The sequence below is a fragment of the Clupea harengus genome, chromosome 23 (assembly GCF_900700415.2).
Source record: "Clupea harengus chromosome 23, Ch_v2.0.2, whole genome shotgun sequence".
Classification (NCBI taxonomy): Eukaryota; Metazoa; Chordata; class Actinopteri; order Clupeiformes; family Clupeidae; genus Clupea; species Clupea harengus.
The window spans coordinates 16506443-16522822 of NC_045174.1; the positions used below are offsets into that span (position 1 = coordinate 16506443).

At 46.7% G+C, this 16380-nt stretch overlaps 1 protein-coding gene across 1 annotated transcript in view; it reads left to right on the plus strand.

Moving 5' to 3' along the window:
* camk2g1 (calcium/calmodulin-dependent protein kinase (CaM kinase) II gamma 1) overlaps positions 1-16380 on the plus strand; it is an 82548-nt gene that overhangs the window by 54130 nt on the left and 12038 nt on the right. Inside the window, exons 8-17 of the mRNA XM_031560870.2 lie at positions 1229-1312; positions 1515-1609; positions 4947-5069; positions 5482-5565; positions 5691-5733; positions 6797-6859; positions 11117-11157; positions 13002-13070; positions 15379-15415; positions 15743-15787. Coding sequence (XP_031416730.1) covers positions 1229-1312; positions 1515-1609; positions 4947-5069; positions 5482-5565; positions 5691-5733; positions 6797-6859; positions 11117-11157; positions 13002-13070; positions 15379-15415; positions 15743-15787 — 684 coding nt within the window. The remainder of the gene's footprint in view (positions 1-1228; positions 1313-1514; positions 1610-4946; positions 5070-5481; positions 5566-5690; positions 5734-6796; positions 6860-11116; positions 11158-13001; positions 13071-15378; positions 15416-15742; positions 15788-16380) is intronic.

Here is a 16380-nt window from a genome sequence, read left to right on the forward strand (position 1 = left end):
CCCTCCCAGGATATATGCTGGGTGCCAGTGGGTGTTATTAGTGCTTGCAGTACAGTCTTAGTCTCTCCCACTCCCTCTCTCTTTCTCACTTCACCCCACCCCCCTCTCTCCCTGTCTCTTTCTCTCCCTTCCTCTCTTTCTCTCTCTTCCCCTATCTCTCTCTCTCCCTCCCACCTGCTGATTAGTGTGCTCTTGTTAAGAATAACTAACTTTTGGTGTTCCACTCTCGTGCTTGTTCTCTCTCTCTCTCTCTCGCCATCTCTCTCGCTTGTTCTCTCTCTCTCTTGCCCTCTCTCTCTCTCTCTTGTTCTCGCTCTCTCTTTCTAACTCTCTCTCTCTTTAAGGCACCCTTCCTCCCTCTTGGTCTCCTTTCATTGCCGTCTTCCTCCCTCCCCTCTCTCTTTCCTTTTTTCTTTCTTTCTTTCTTTCTTTCTTTCTTTCTTTCTTTCTCCACAGAGACCTAAACATTCACTCCCTCAACATCCCACTCTCTCTCTCTCTCGCGCGCGCGCTCGCTCACTCGCTCCCACACACACACACACGCACATGCACACACACGCACACATACACATACACACACACACACGCACGCACACATACACACACACACACACACGCACGCACACATGCACACACACACACACACACACGCATGCACACATGCATGCACACACATGCATGCACACACATACACACACGCACGCACGCACACACACACACACATAGAGTGGGAGAGAGCCCTGCTGCCTCTCTGCCCATCCGTACTCTGCTCTCTCCCTCCCACTCCTTCTCAGCCATGTGGGCACGCCACTGTGACCTCCCGTAGATGAACGAGAGACACGATGGATAAAGGAGAGAAACGATAGAAACATGATAGATCAGAAAGAAAAGGGGGGAGGAGGAGGGGGTTAGGGGTATCTGCTGAGTCAGTTTAGTCTATCTTCTTGAATTACCTCTTCATCATCCTACTGATGACTGATCTGTTGTGAACACTCCTATAGGATAAGAAATCAAATCAAATAAATAAAAAATCATTTTCTGTGGGATATTGTGATACACTGTACTTTGTCACAGTTGCAAAGTATTTGTAATATGCTTGTAACTCATTGCTCCAGATAGATCTTGTATGATGTGAAGTGAAGGCTTGTTGGTTCTTTGTTCATTAGCTGGTTTGGTTGAGAGGTCATGTGAGTCCTCATTCCTTCTTCTCACCTTTTGTTTCTGGCAGGGTTTGCTGGCACCCCTGGCTACCTCTCCCCTGAGGTCCTGCGGAAAGACCCCTACGGCAAGCCAGTGGACATCTGGGCCTGTGGTAAGGCTCGTCTTCACATCCCAGAATGCATTGCGAGTGATGGACTTGATCCCTGATGGTTGTGCTCAACTGGCTCCTCTCTATTATGTTCTTTCATCTTCATCTTTCATCTTTTTTCTTCCTTCCTGTCTTTCCTTCTTTCTTTCCTCCTTCCTTTCTTTCTTTTCTTCTGTTTTTCTTCCTCTCTCTCCATCCTCCACAGGTGTGATTCTGTACATCCTGCTGGTGGGTTATCCTCCTTTCTGGGATGAGGACCAGCACAAACTCTACCAGCAGATTAAAGCTGGAGCTTACGACGTGAGTCTCTCCACACACACACACACACACACACACACACACACACACACACACACACACACACACACACACACACACACACACACACACACACACTTCTTTGTGATTTGTGATCCTGTTCATTTCTGACAAAAAATAGGCGCTCGGAAGGTGACTGTAAAATATCACACTGAAAAGTTACACTTAACAGTAATACATTTAAAACAATTTGTACCCACCTCACTCACATGTCAAGTATATTAGTATCAAATTAAAAGCTCTTGAGAAAAGACAGCTCCAGAAGGCAACTCCACTTCAAGAGAGCAGGGAAACTGACGCAACAAACGTTCTGTATTTGGCATTTTTGGCATATTTGAAATACAAATTTCTTTTAAAAACACAAACCACAAGAGGACCGGTGTGTTGGGTTTTCTCTCTATAAGCCAAACCAAATTTTCAAACTTAATAAAGAATGATTAAAAAAAGCCTTGGAAGAGTCCATCCATGCTCACAAAAAAGAACAAGCTGTTTTGATATTCATGGTCTTTCTAAAGCAAAAGGGTCTGCATGGATCTGTTCTACATCAGGAACTCCTTACTGGATAAAAGGGTTCCTCAGTGCAAAAGCGGGCCCTACAGGCTAAACTTTAGTGGAAAGCTGAAACTTTATGCAGAGGGTTTCTAGTGGAACCTTCAAGGGTTCCTCCCAGAGGAGGCACTATAGGGCTCTAAAAGGATCCGGATTGCATCCTGTTTAGTAAGAGTGTTGAATGCTGAAAATGTCTGGAGTTCAGTGGTAGGTTTCTGTGTCGTGTGTGTGTGTGTGTGTAAGTGTGCGTGTTATTGTGTGTGTGTTCAATTCTATATATGTGTGTGTGTGTGTGTGTGTGTGTGTGTGTGTGACCGTCTGAGCCCTCTCTCCGGCTGTTTAATGTTTAATGGGGCCGATTGAGGCCTGTGCCGGCTGTATTGATCCTGTCAGAGCATTGCTGACGCATTGCAGAGAGATGGCTGCCTCCACCCTGAGCGTGTGTGTGTGTGTGTGTGTGTGTGTGTGTGTGTGTGTGTGTGAGAAAGAGGGAGAGATTGCTTTCTGCATTTGTCTGTTAGAGAACGTTAGGGGTAGGGAGAGATGGCTGTCTCCTTCCTCTTTGTGTGTGTGTGTCATGGAGAGAAACAGTTGAAGACGTAGAGAAGGAAAGAGATGTGTTTGAAATGTGGACAAAGAAAGAGAGAGGAGTGGATATAGAAAAATGGACAAAGAGACAGAAAAACCGAGTAAGAGAACAAGAGAGGTAAACCTGCATAGATAGACATTGGGAGAGAGAGAAGACAGGGGTATCGATAGACATTGGGAGAGAGAGAGGACAGGGGGTATAGATAGACATTGGGAGAGAGAGAGGACAGGGGGTATAGATAGACATTGGGAGAGAGAGAGGACAGGGGGTATAGATAGACATTGGGAGAGAGAGAGGACATGGGTATAGATAGACATTGGGAGAGAGAGAGGACATGGGTATAGATAGACATTGGGAGAGAGAGAGGACAGGGGGTATAGATAGACATTGGGAGAGAGAGAGGACAGGGGGTACAGATAGACATTGGGAGAGAGAGAGGAGAGAGAAAGAGAAAGGAGAAGGTTAGAAGGGGAGAGAGAGAGAGAGGGAGAGAGAGAGAGTAGATGGGTATAGAAGAGAGAGATGAGCGAGAGAGAGAGAGAGAGAGACAGACATGGAGAGAGACACAGAGGGACAGACAGACAGGCAGAGAGTGTGTGACGGAGAGGGACACAGAGGGACAATGAGAGAGAGAGAGAGAGAGACAATGAGAGAGAGAGAGAGAGACAATGAGAGAGAGAGAGAGAGAGAGAGAGAGAGAGAGAGAGACAATGAGAGAGAGAGAGGGACAATGAGAGAGCGACAGAGGGACAATGAAAGAGAGTGAGAGAGCGACACACAGAGAGACAGGTGCTCATGTTTCAGCTGGTTTTCCTGCTGCCACCAACCCTGGAAATGAGATTGAATCAGAATACTTCACATGAAAGAACACCAAGGCAAGAAAGGAATGAATTTCCTGGAAAGAGGGGAGGGAGTGGGGCAGCAGCATTCCCAGAATGACACCGAATTCAGATGATTTTCCTCAAAAGAATATTTGCACAAACACAACCCCCCCCCCCCCCCCCCCCCCACACACACACACACACACACACAGACGCATCCACACTCTCACAAAGTGGACAAACATGGGCTGACTTGTTTGTAGACCACAAGCTTTTTTTCTCTGAAGTCTAGCTCAGGGTGTGTGTGTGTGTGTGTGTTGTTGTCACGTTTTGTAACAAAATGAGGTGGTTTGTATCTCTGTTAGCAAGCATTGTGTATTTCGTTCTGTGTATGCGCACAAGTGTGTGTTTGCATATGTTTGTGTGAGTGCGTGCGCGTGCCCGTGTGCCTGTGTGTGGTGACTGATATGTTGATTTGTAGTGCAGTGTAGTGTTTGCATGTTTTGGTGGTGTGTACATTTTAGAAAAAGCACTGTGTGTGTGGGGGGGGGGGGGGGCAGCAGCAGCATCTCCTGGGCAGTGTGTGTGTGTGTGTGTGTGTGTGTGTGGCGGCGGCGGCAGCAGCAGCAGCAGCAGCAGCAGCAGAAGCAGCAGCATCTCCCAAGCGGACCGTACGTACGTGTGTGTGTAACGTGATTAAGGCCCCATCCCTGGCTGTGGTGTGGCCAATCACACGAGTGGATGGATAATACCGTCATGCTATGCTCCCAAAACACCCTTCTGCTGCAACCCTAATTCAATTAGCCTCTCACACAGAGGTCCTGCTCCGCCTGTGTGTGTGTGTGTGTGTGTGTGTGTGTGTGTGTGTGTGTGTGTGTGTGTGTGTGTGTGTGTCTGTCTGTGTGTGTGTGGAACAGAGAGAGCACCATGTGTGTGTGTGTATGTGTTTCCTCCATTTTTAGTCTCTACAAACCACTCTAGGCTTGAGTTTGTGCTCTCTATGTCCAAGTGCAGTGGAATACTTCAAGCTTTATTGTGTGTGTGTGTGTGTGTGTGTGTGTGTGTGTGTGTGTGTGTGTGTGTGTGTGTGTGTGTGTGTGTGTGTGTGTGTATAAAGGCAGGGTATTTCTTAGCCGTACTTGAGGCCTGTGTGTTTGTGTGTTTATTTGTGTTGGTGTTTATAGGTCAGTGTGTGTGTTGGTGTTTGTGGGTCTGTGTGTGTGTGTGTGTGTGTGTGTGTGTGTGTGTGTGTGTGTGTGTGTGTGTGTGTGTGTGTGTTTATGGTTCAGTGTGTATGTGTGTCAGTGTGTGGCTTAGGGGCCTCACCTCTGGCTGTGTGTGTGTCTTGTCTCCTGCTCAGTTTCCCTCCCCTGAGTGGGACACAGTGACGCCCGAGGCCAAGAACCTCATCAACCAGATGCTGACCATCAACCCCGCCAAGAGGATCACGGCCGAGGGAGCCCTCAAGCACCCCTGGATCTGCGTAAGTGTCTGGCAGGAAATACTACATCTCCCATAATCCCTCAGCAGCATGGGTTTCATTGAAGACACTGCAATTTCATCATCATCATCATTATTATTAATAATCTTTTTATTAAGATTTCCAGTGAAGATAGAAATCACATTACAATCACATTACATTCTCTCTCTTCCTCTTTCTTTCTCTCTCTCTTCCTCTCTTTATTTATGAGTTATGATGATCATCATCATCATTATTATTAATAATCTTTTTATTAAGATTTCCAGTGAAGATAGAAATCACATTACAATCACATTACATTCTCTCTCTTCCTCTTTCTTTCTCTCTCTCTTCCTCTCTTTATTTATTTTTCTCTCTCTCTTCCTCTTTCTTTCTCTCTCTCTCTCTTCCTCTTTCTTTCTCTCTCTCTCTGCAGCAACGCTCCACAGTGGCCTCCATGATGCATCGCCAGGAGACTGTGGAATGCCTGCGCAAGTTCAACGCCAGACGGAAGCTCAAGGTAGAGGAGACCGTGACCTTTTGACCTCTTCCCCACCCTTCCCGCACTCGGTTCTCTCTCTTTCTCTGAGCTGAACACCTCGTCATCTTCCTCATCCTCCTCCTCATCTTCCTCTCTCTACACAGGGTGCCATCCTAACCACCATGCTGGTTTCCAGAAACTTCTCAGGTATGTGTCCCAGTGGTTAGGCTCAACTGAGTGAGATATTATCTCTCTCTCTCTCTCTCTCTCTCTCTCTCTCTCTCTCTCTCTCTCTCTCTCTCTGTCTCTCCTTTTCTTTCTCTTTCATCCCCCTAGTTTTCTGTCGCTGAAGAGCCTCCTCGGGTGGACACTGTGGAGGAGTTAAGAAAAGGGGAGGTGAGGGGGAGATGGGGTGGGGGCTAAAGGGTTATGATGATCTGATATCTGAGGGTTCAGTTCCAGGCTTGAGACCTGGGATTGGCCATCAGCTATTTCTCTGGCGTGTTGCTTTCCTGCTGGGGTTTAGTCCTGGATTTTATGAGCATCATCTCCTATGGAGAATTAGTAGGGTAATGACTACATACCAAGAGTGTGTGTGTGTGTGTGTCAGTGGGTGTGTGTGGGGTGGAGGGTTAAGAGTACTAATGATGGGTGCCCCTCCCTACAGAAGAAAGAGCAAGACTTTGTAGCCTGTTGATTGGTTGCGGATGTTGAATGAGTTGAGGGTATTGATGTAATTGATGATGAAGTTCTGAATGTGGGGGTGGGGGTGGGGGGGTAAAACTCCTTTAGTGCTGAATGATCCAGGAGACCCTTAAGGTCCCTAAACCCACTTCTACACTATCTGCTGTTTGTCTGTCAGTGTACCTTTGCTGTTTCTCTTATAACCTTGTTGCTTGATTGTTTTGCAGACTTTTCCTTGCAGACTTGCAGTTTTGCAGACTTGTTAACCTTTTCTCTTTACAATCGTTTCAGTGATCAATGTACAAACAATCGTTTTCCAATGGATGTCATTATATGACCAAGTCTGTAACTAAAATATAACATAGTGAAGAAAGAGTAAATTTCACCAAAGTAGTATGAGTATAAATATGTGTAGTAGGAGTATAAATAAATATGTTGAGGGAGAACACGGAAGTTGACTAGAATGGAGAATGTGGAAGGCTCAGCAGCTTCTAGAACCTTCTAGCAGTTCTCCTCAGGGTTATCCTCCCAGGGTTTGACCTCATTTGCATAGCTCCTCCCAACTCAATGCCTCTCTGTCCAATAGTGGGTCGGCAGCATACCAGCCCTGCTGCTGCCACCACCAGCACTGCCGCGCTCGCACAGGAAGGTATGTCAGAGATGCCCCCAACCACTCCTGCCCCTGAACACCCTCCTTTACCCACCTACCCCCCCACCACCACCACCAAAAATATACCCCCTCTCTCCATCGCTCAACTGCTCAACCATCCAAACTCCAGCCGGCATCCTGCCTACATACACACACAGATACGTACACACACACATAAACATTACACACGTGTGTATTTGTAATTGTGGATGAAAGGTTGATCATTTCGTCCAACGGCAACCCCTGTTTGTTGTGTGTGGATTTCACATATTTCTGCATGATTCAGAATCTACATATTGTTTTGGCACCAGAGAGCATTCGCAGTGTTGATCTCTGGTGTGGTAATCGGTGATGCTGACTTGTGTGTCGGTCACAGACACACAGAAGTAACCTTACTACACAGAGTACACACATGGAGTCCACTTGTCATATTTTCAGCCTTAATGACATGACATAGCATACCCCTTTTGTAGTCTCTACTATAGAAGACTACAGACCACAGCAGTCCAGTATAGTACACAAACACACACACATACTTTTGTTGCATTCTGTTTTCTTACATGTGTATCACACACACACACACACACACACACACACACACACACTTTAGCAAGCCTCTCAGTGTGACACACAGGCTTTTAAATGTGCTCTGCCCCCCCTCATAAATGTGTCATGAGGACGATCTAATGGCCGGCCAGAGTAACGGGAGCATCAGCCTGTGTCACAGTTTGACCCACTGTGTCACCTCCCAACACCATAATCTCACTGTTTCACCGCCAGTGCTAAAGGAAGTGTCATCAGTCTCACACACACACACAGTCTCGCTCAATGAAATTTATATCGGCCATTGATCATGGCTGTGGGGAGTAACACATACACACATACGTATATACACACACACACACACTCAGTTGTCATTGTCTACCTCTTTGAGATTTACATCAGCCATTGATCATGGCTGGGCAGAAAAACACTCAGTTAAACACACACACACACACACACACACACACACACACACACACACACACACACACACACACACACACACACAGCTGCTCTTCATGCACATCTTCATTCTTATCCAGGACCATGCATATTTTTTTTATTGATTTTTAAAATCCAGGCTGATAGAGACTGATCAATACATTCCTACCCCACCGCCCTTCACTGTTATACGTCAACACAACAACACACCGGAGTGAGGCTCGGCAGAGGAGAGAGATGGTAGATGCCACCTCTCTCTGGCTCACTCTCCCAGGTCCTGATTCACTAAAGTGTGTGCAAAACCAGTAACAAGACTCCTGATTGGATTGGAATCTCGTCCCTGCCCAATCATAGATGATGATGGTCTTGGTTGGTTATGCATAGGCGTTAGTGACTCCAGGTCTATGTGGGTTAAGGCCACAGTTGTTACTCCATCTCCCCCCACGCCACCTTTGGTTTCATGAACCATAACCCCCCCCCCCCCCCCCCAACCCCCAAACCCCCAAACCCCCAAACCCCCCTTGCTGAGGGCGCGGGGCTGTGGAAGACGGGACGGCAGGAGCGGGGTTGGCTTGCTGCCAATCGTCAGACCCGACGCTGCCTGTAGCGCGGGTCCAACGAGCGCCTGGCGGCCTGTGGAGAGGAGGAGACCTACTGCAGGACAGAGAGGAAAGGAGGGAGAGAGAGGATGAAAGAGGGAGGGAAAACAGAGACAGGATGAAAGAGGGAGCGAGAGAGAAACAGAGACAGGATGAAAGAGGGAGCGAGAGAGAGCGAGCGTGAGAGCGAGCGTGAGAGAGAGCGAGAGAGCGAGAGAGTGAGAGCGTGAGAGAGAGTGTGAGAGAGTGTGGATAGGAGGGTGGGTGATGAAGAGAGAGAGAGAGAGAGAAGGGTGAGAGAGAGAAGGGTGAAAGAGAGACACACGATGAGGCTGGAGAAAGTGAAAGAGGTTGTGATGAGGATGGAGAGAGAGTAAAATATTTTAAAAGGTTACAGAAGCATGGGAAAACATTTAGCAAAGAGGGAAGCAGAGAGTTGGGAAAGTTTCAGAAAGTGGGCGAGAGTAGGTGGTAGCTAAACTAAAAAAGACACATCGCACCAAATAAGAGCGAGTGGGAGAGATAAAGATGATAGGAGAGAGAGAGAGAGAGAGAGAGAGAGAGAGAGAGAGGTAGAGAGAGAGAGAGAGGTAGAGAGAGAGAGAGAGAGAGAGAGCTAGAGACAAAAGGTATTTTATGATAATTGGTTCTATATAATAGCTATGTTATCATTCTAAATTGGCTAACACGCATCCATGCTAATAAACTAACTGAATCTTGAGAGGGAGAAGGACAGAGGATGTTGTCAGCAGATTCAGTTACGAGCATTTTGCTCTGGCTTTCATAGCTGCGGCAAATGACTGCTTTGTCTATTTAAACTCACTGTATTGAGAACAAATAGCTCCTCTCTTCACATAAACAGAAGCTAAATAAGAGCACCCCGCTCAAAGACACTCCTGTGTCCAAAGACTGTCTCTCTTTCAAAACACCGTTTTCTGTGACTTCGTAATTCTGTCGTCACCACCACTACTCTCTCAGCTGGGTAGTTCTTCCTGAGGACTCTGTGGGTCCTAGACCACCCAGGCTAAGGCTTGAGTGTTTCGGTCACTAATGCTTCTCTGAGAAGTGTCTTGTGCCTGAAATAGACGAAGTTAATGAGGGCTAGCCGAGTGTTCGTCATCTGTAATGCTGCCAGCTATAGAAGCAGACGATACAAAATAGAAAACAAAAGAAACAAAAGAAACAAAACTTTGGGTTCAGGTCTTACTGCAGTGTTAGAGGTCTCCAAGGTAAGCTAACTTTGAAATTAGCCAAAATCATTAATGTCAAGGAAGAACATAAACACTCACACGTTCTGGTGATCCCATTGCGAATCTTGAGCCGTCCAATCAGAATGAACATCGAATCTTGACCAATCTGCTGTATGTAAGTGTCTGAGAGTTATGGGATGGCACATACTGAGGCATTTAGTGACAAAGTGAGACATTTAGTAAATGCTTGCTGAGATGTAATGGCCTGCAAAGACATATTTTCAAGTAGTCATGTAGTCTAAGTATCCTTACCATTCTAGCTTTGCATCTTGCTTTAAACATCATCCTATTCCTGTAGGAATGTGACTCTAAATCGGCATCTTATGGTAATTTTGAATATGCTTGTAGCATGTCAGCTAAGCTAATGGTGAGCTTTAAATAATACATTTGAAGTTTGTAGATGTCACACTACTTTAAAGACTTCCCTGCTTGCCCCGCTTCCCTCACCTACGGTAACTGGCCACCTTGAGCTCTTAACCGTTTGCTTCCTTGTGAATGAATCTGCTACACAATGCCCTCAGAGGTCACCCAAGGTCAAAGTTTAAAAAAAAAAAAAAAAAAAAAACTAACCACAAGCAGGTGACCTGCCACCTCACCTCAAGCACGGAGAAGGGCCTTTCACAAGAAGTGGTGCATCATGGGAATTGTAGTTGCTAATTGCTGATATCGCATGGCTGGCTGCCTGATAAGAAACTACTCTCTACCCTCTCCCCTACTCTTCCCATTTGGAGTGATGCATGACTAAAGGAATGATGCCTGCCACGCACCGGCCTCTTCCTTTCCTTCCACGCACTAGTTGGTCTCTGGTACTCCTCGTTTTGGTTTGGTTTTACTTTCTTTCTCACTTATGTAAGGAAGGTAAGGAATGTTTTAAACCCTGTTTAGAGGGACAGAGCTCGAGTTGCCTTGCTCTTGTGTGTTTATACGTACTGTGTGTGTGTTTGTGTGTGTGTGTGTGTGTGTGTGAGTGTGTGTTTATAAAGGATTAGGAACCTCATTAAGGAGCCTGTCCCATTACCTTAGAGCCTTAACAACATGAAAAGGAAGGGTCTCCTATCCACCATCCCTATTTATATCAAACTACATTTGACTGGAAGGAAATCAGTCGTATATGTTAGCCTTGATTTTTCTGGGCCCCCTTTCTCTCCATTGGAAAGTGGCAATTTCATTCTTGGCCCTCACACAGACTAGAGTGGAATTGCCAGTGTTAGACATGTCATTTAGGATATTTACAGAATAAAGAACCATGTCTATCCTTAGATTGTATTGTTTAGAAGCATTCTACAAATGCTGTCTAAGCATTCTTTCCAATGTGGAATAAGGGGAATTTTGATTTGAATTTTTTTTTTAATTAAATTTTTTTTTAAAAACGTGGCTGACATCATTTTAATTCTGAGAGTAATGCCTTCCCTGTTTATTTCCAGCTTGCAGGAGTTTGCTCAATAAGAAAGCAGATGGCGTGAAGGTAAGGCATCTTAATACCGAGGCTATGCAGGCTTTTTTTCTCTCTCTCTTTACCTCCCTCCCTCTCTACCTCATCCTGTCTTTCTTTCCCTTCCTCCCTCTTTACCTCTTTCTGTCTCTCTCTTTCCCTCCCTCCCTTTCTATCTCTTTCTCTCTCTCCTTCTCTACCTTTTTCTGTCTCTCTCTCTCCCTCTCTCTCTACCTCTTTCTATACCTTCCTCTCTACCTCTTTCTCTCTCTCTCCCGTTTTCTCTCTCTCCCTCCCTCTTTACCCCCTCTCTCTCTCCCTCCCTCTCTATCTCTCTCCCCCCCTCCCTCTCTATCTCTCTACCCCCATCCCTTCCTCAGGTGCTGCCCTACTTCTTTGTCCAACTCCCTCTTCTGAAGTTCTGAGAACTTCAGTTTTTTTTTTTTTTTTTTTTTCTTTAGTGTTTTTGCAAGTGTTTCCAAAGGCACTCGCTGTGTGCACGCAGTGAATCACTCCTCACAGGGCAACGTGTCAGGCTTAATTGCAATGTCCCCGAGCCGAGCACCATTATGTTTTTTCCAAGAGCCTCAGCCTTGTCGCTCCACTTTAATTTCTAGTCTCCTCGAAAGAAAGGGAACATTGCTGTAGACTCTCGCGGACAACGAGGTCTTTTGCTCTCATGTCGTGTTGTGTCTGGTCTTGTTTTCAGCCCTCTGTAGCAGAGGCTGATCATCCTGAGACCACAGGAAGTATTGGAGCGGGGTGGGGGGTGGGTGAGAGCTTCTGTCTCAGGTGGTTAGGGAGCAATTAGAGACGGGGCAAAAAACCCACGGCTGCCAAAAAATGCTTGTAGGTGACGCATGAATCGCAACCTTCAGAGGCTAGCGTGGTTTACTAGCGTCAGCCACCCTCCACCCCCTGCCTTACATGCACAGTCATGACGAATGCAAAGGCTTGTTATCGACTTCCCACTTCACGGCTGGCTTCACCGTACAGGCCAGACCAGGTCCTGTGGGCTTTCAAAAGAGGTGTTGGGGGTTAATTAATGTGGAAAGGGTTAAGGTCAGACCAAATCAATCTTCCTGTGTAGAAATGATCAATTTGGCGGCCATGTTAGATTTAGTTAATGGTAAATGATTTAGTCCAAAAATTGCTGTCACAAGTGAAAGACCCCGTTCTTGCGAGAAATATGATAGATTAGCTATGTAGAACGTTGCCCCCTTAAACATTTTCACCTGCTTAGACCTTGAAATGCAAACCAATTTTGCCCTGAAGTTGTTCATTGCCTGCATACGGACATAGGCTGAAGCAGATGCCGACCAAAATGCCATGCGTTGCCACATTGGACGTCCAGTCTTTGCCATGTTATCTTGGATGCCCTGAATATGAATGCCCACGTCGTGCTATGCCCATTTGTGTTACCAGCAATGCCAGCAACCAATTCTTTGCATGCCATTGTTGGTGTGTCTTGCTAGTCTGAAGGCATTGGGCAGGATTGGTTGAGATCGTAGGTTGTTTTTAGTCATACTTAGTTGTTCTGTTTGTTTATTTTATGTATGAATGTCAGACGTTAGAAGTCCTGTGCATGCATGTGTTAGTATGAAAAAAAAAAAAAAAAAAAAAAAAACGAAGACTGGAGATACCAATGATTCCTGTTCGCTAATCAGCCAATCAGTATTGGAAATTCTGCACACTGCCCTCCCACTCATTAGGTGGACAAGCTGTCAGTCAACCCTGATGTGTGCAAGGATTGGCCGGGGCCTTGAACCTCAAGGGCCCGGCAGCCAGTAAGGCTACAGGTCCATGCTGATGTAATTGCTCTGAACAGGAAGTCACCCCCCCTCCCCTTTTTGTTTGTCTGTTCCTCTCTGCTTCAGCCCCAGACAAACAACACTAAAAACAGTGTAGTGAGTGGCAACAAAGACAGCAACTCCTCTGCACCGATGGTACCTCGTCTTCCACTCTGTCTCTTTCCCTCCTTTCCCTCTCCTCTTCCCCTTTAGTTAGCAGTGCGCTGTCTTTTTGTTTGTGTTGGCTTGTCTCCATGGTAACGCTTTCATTTAAGGGGTCTTCATGCAGCGACATGAAGCCTGTAATAAGCCCTTCATGACAATTGACACAAATTTACATCAACTTTAATGAATGCTAATTTTGACTGGTGCCTCCTACCATGAGCAGCATTGTTGTCAACACTGTTAACTGTCAACAATATTAAGTTGACAACACAATTTTTTTGGTAAATTGATGATCTCATTAACTAAGATATAACTATCTATAGATAATGCATAACTGACAATCTATAGTTGTCTACAGATAGATAACACAAATAGGTGTTAGCCTAACCATTGTGATTCAAATTGTTATGTATGCCTTTGTCATTTGTCATGAAGGGCTTATGAAGGCATCATGTAGCTCTATTAAAAGCACCCTAAATTGAAGTGTTAACATTTCCAAGAGTTTATCCTAGTTGCACACCCGGTGTTGATCCGTGATTCCCTCGAACCCTGCCATATTGGGCTCGAACTGTGCTTGCTCTCAGTACTGTTTAATGTTACCAGGCAACCGGTGTGGTGTGTGTGTGTGTGTGCGCTAGTGTTTGCTGCAGCAACAGTCTGGCTCCTATTTTGACAAGAGTTGTACCACCATAGAATCGCACACACACACTAAAGAGAGGCTCGTACGTACGTCTCGTACACAAACTCTCCTCTCTCTCTCTTCTCTCTCTCTCTCTCTCTCTCTCTCATACACACACGCTTGTATCATCCATCATGAATATTTCGACCAAGCCAGAGTGGTTTGTTAGGCTGTGTTGTGTTATGTTATGTGGCGTTGGGCCATATGCACAGCACAGCACAGCACAGCACAGCACAGCACAGCACAGCACAGCACAGCACAGCACAGCACAGCACAGCACAGCACAGCACAGCAACAGCACCAGCACAGCACAGCACAGCTACTCTCCTTGGGCCGCTGCCGTAGGGGCCTATCTGATGGCCCGGCTTGCCAAGACCTTCTCCTGTAGACCAGGTGGCAAATCTGGGTCAACGCTCATCCACCACACGCCCAGTCCCTGCAAAAGTATCTCGGAGAGCTTCACCCACTTAGGTGCTGTCACTCTCTGGGAAGAAAAGGGGGTGGGAGGAGGAGGAGGAGGAGGAGGTGGAGGAGGAGAAAAAGTTAAGTTTAGAAAAGAAGGGTGAGAGCAAGTTGTAAATGGGGCTTTTATAGTGGGAACCAGACATGTTTTTGCAGAACACAGAGGACAAAGTGTGCACAAACACACACACACACACACACACACCGGTTGCCTTTTTTTTTACAAGATGCAGTTCTCCCCCCTGACTCTGAAAAGTGAGGTCGCTGCTGTTGTGGTTTCCCAGAACACCAGACCTCATCCCCCTCTTCTCCCCAAGAGGTCCATCTTTTAGCGGGGAAACGAGGTTGACACTTGAAATGGGCCCTGCTTGTAAACTCTGCCCCGACCGCCACTCCAGCGGCATCCTGGGAACTCCTCGTCTCGAGCCATTAAGCATCCGCTTTAACCTATGACCTCTCTCAGAGGAGACCTCCGGCCACTCCAAATGTCAAACCCGACCGAATGGCATACAGAAGGCAGAGTCAATCAGGCAGAAAAAAAAACCTTGGAGGCCACGGACCACAATCCCCTCTGGTCGCTTTGCCATTTCAATTTTCCTGCCTTACAAGCCTATTCTAGCACTCATTTTTATTATGAGAGGTTATTCCACGGTTTCCCATGGTGTTGTCGTCTGTAACACATACTTGTGTTGTGACGGGTGTGACAGCCATTGCTTCGGTCTCTCTGTTGACCGTGTTTCACAGTGGTCTAGGTTTGGTCTGTGAGTGGCCTGAGGTCAGAGGTCAGAGCCGGGGGGGGGGGGGGGGGGGGGATCACCTGCATCTTCGAGTGCTCGAGTAGCATGTGATGTAGACTCATGGAAAACCTCTGTGGTGTGGGTGTGGGTGGGTGTGTGTGTGTGGTTTGGGGTTGAGTGGTTCCGTGTGTTCAAGCACAGGGTCACAAGCGCAAACTGCCTCATTCTGCGTCCCAGTTTTTGACTTCCTGTTAACAAAGAACACAGTGCTTATTGTCCTCCTGTAGTGTCCACTACCACTCAAACCCAAACTGAAGCGCATCGCATTTGTGTGTGAAGTGTGAAGTGTGAAGTGTCCTTGGCATTGGAGGGAAAGTGTAAGTCACCACCTAACCCTAACCCTATGCATTTGACCATTTAGGAGCCACAGACTACGGTGGTGCACAACCCCATTGATGGCACTAAGGTAAGACCCCGATGACCTTTCAACTCTGACCTGGCCCAAAGACGACAAACCCAGGGAAAAGGGGAAAAACAGCACATCCATCAGTCAAGCACAATGCTTCCCTATCTATTAAATTAAATAAGAGCTGAGGTGTCCATAGACATTCTCAAGCTTCATGTATTTATGAAATACCCAAATGAGAACAAAGATCCAGCCTCCATTACATGGGGTGTCAGTCTGTTATTATAAGCCAATGGTTTAGTCAGTTTAACTGATCACTCTTGTCTCTCCCTCGTTCTCTCTGTATATCATTCTCTTTCTCCTTCTCCCTTTCTCCCAGGGATCCTCGAGAGCTGCAACACCAATGAGGAGGAGGATATGAAAGGTAGGAAAGGTAGCTACAGACCTCCTCTTCCTCTTTCCTCTTCTTCCTCTGCATGCTGTCCATCTAAATCCACCCCTCCCCTCACCTGTCCTACATGGCTCAGTGACCCCCCCACCCCCCCCCCCCCCTCCCTCCCCGCTGTTGCCAGCACACACACTTTCACCCTGCTGGTCTCTACTCCACCTCTACACTCTATGGTCTCTACACCACCATCACCCACCTACACTATATGGTCTCTACACCACCATCACCCTGCTACACTCTATGGTCTCTACACCACCATCACCCTGCTACACTCTATGGTCTCTACACCACCATCATGGTTTCACAGCCATGCAAGACGCTCAGAGTAGCTCACTAGAGCACCCGTGTGCAATGGGGAGGAAGTGCAACTGTGACAGCCATTACCCAGCACAGGTGTCCATTTTGGCACTGATTCTGTTCAGCAGTAGAGTGCCACATCTTAGGAACGACACTGGAACAGCTGGCCGAAATATAAGCTGGTTACTGTGGTTGTCGCATAGTGCATTAAAGAGACACAGACAGGCAGAGAGACAGACAGGCAGGCAGCGAGAAAGACAGGCATATAACTG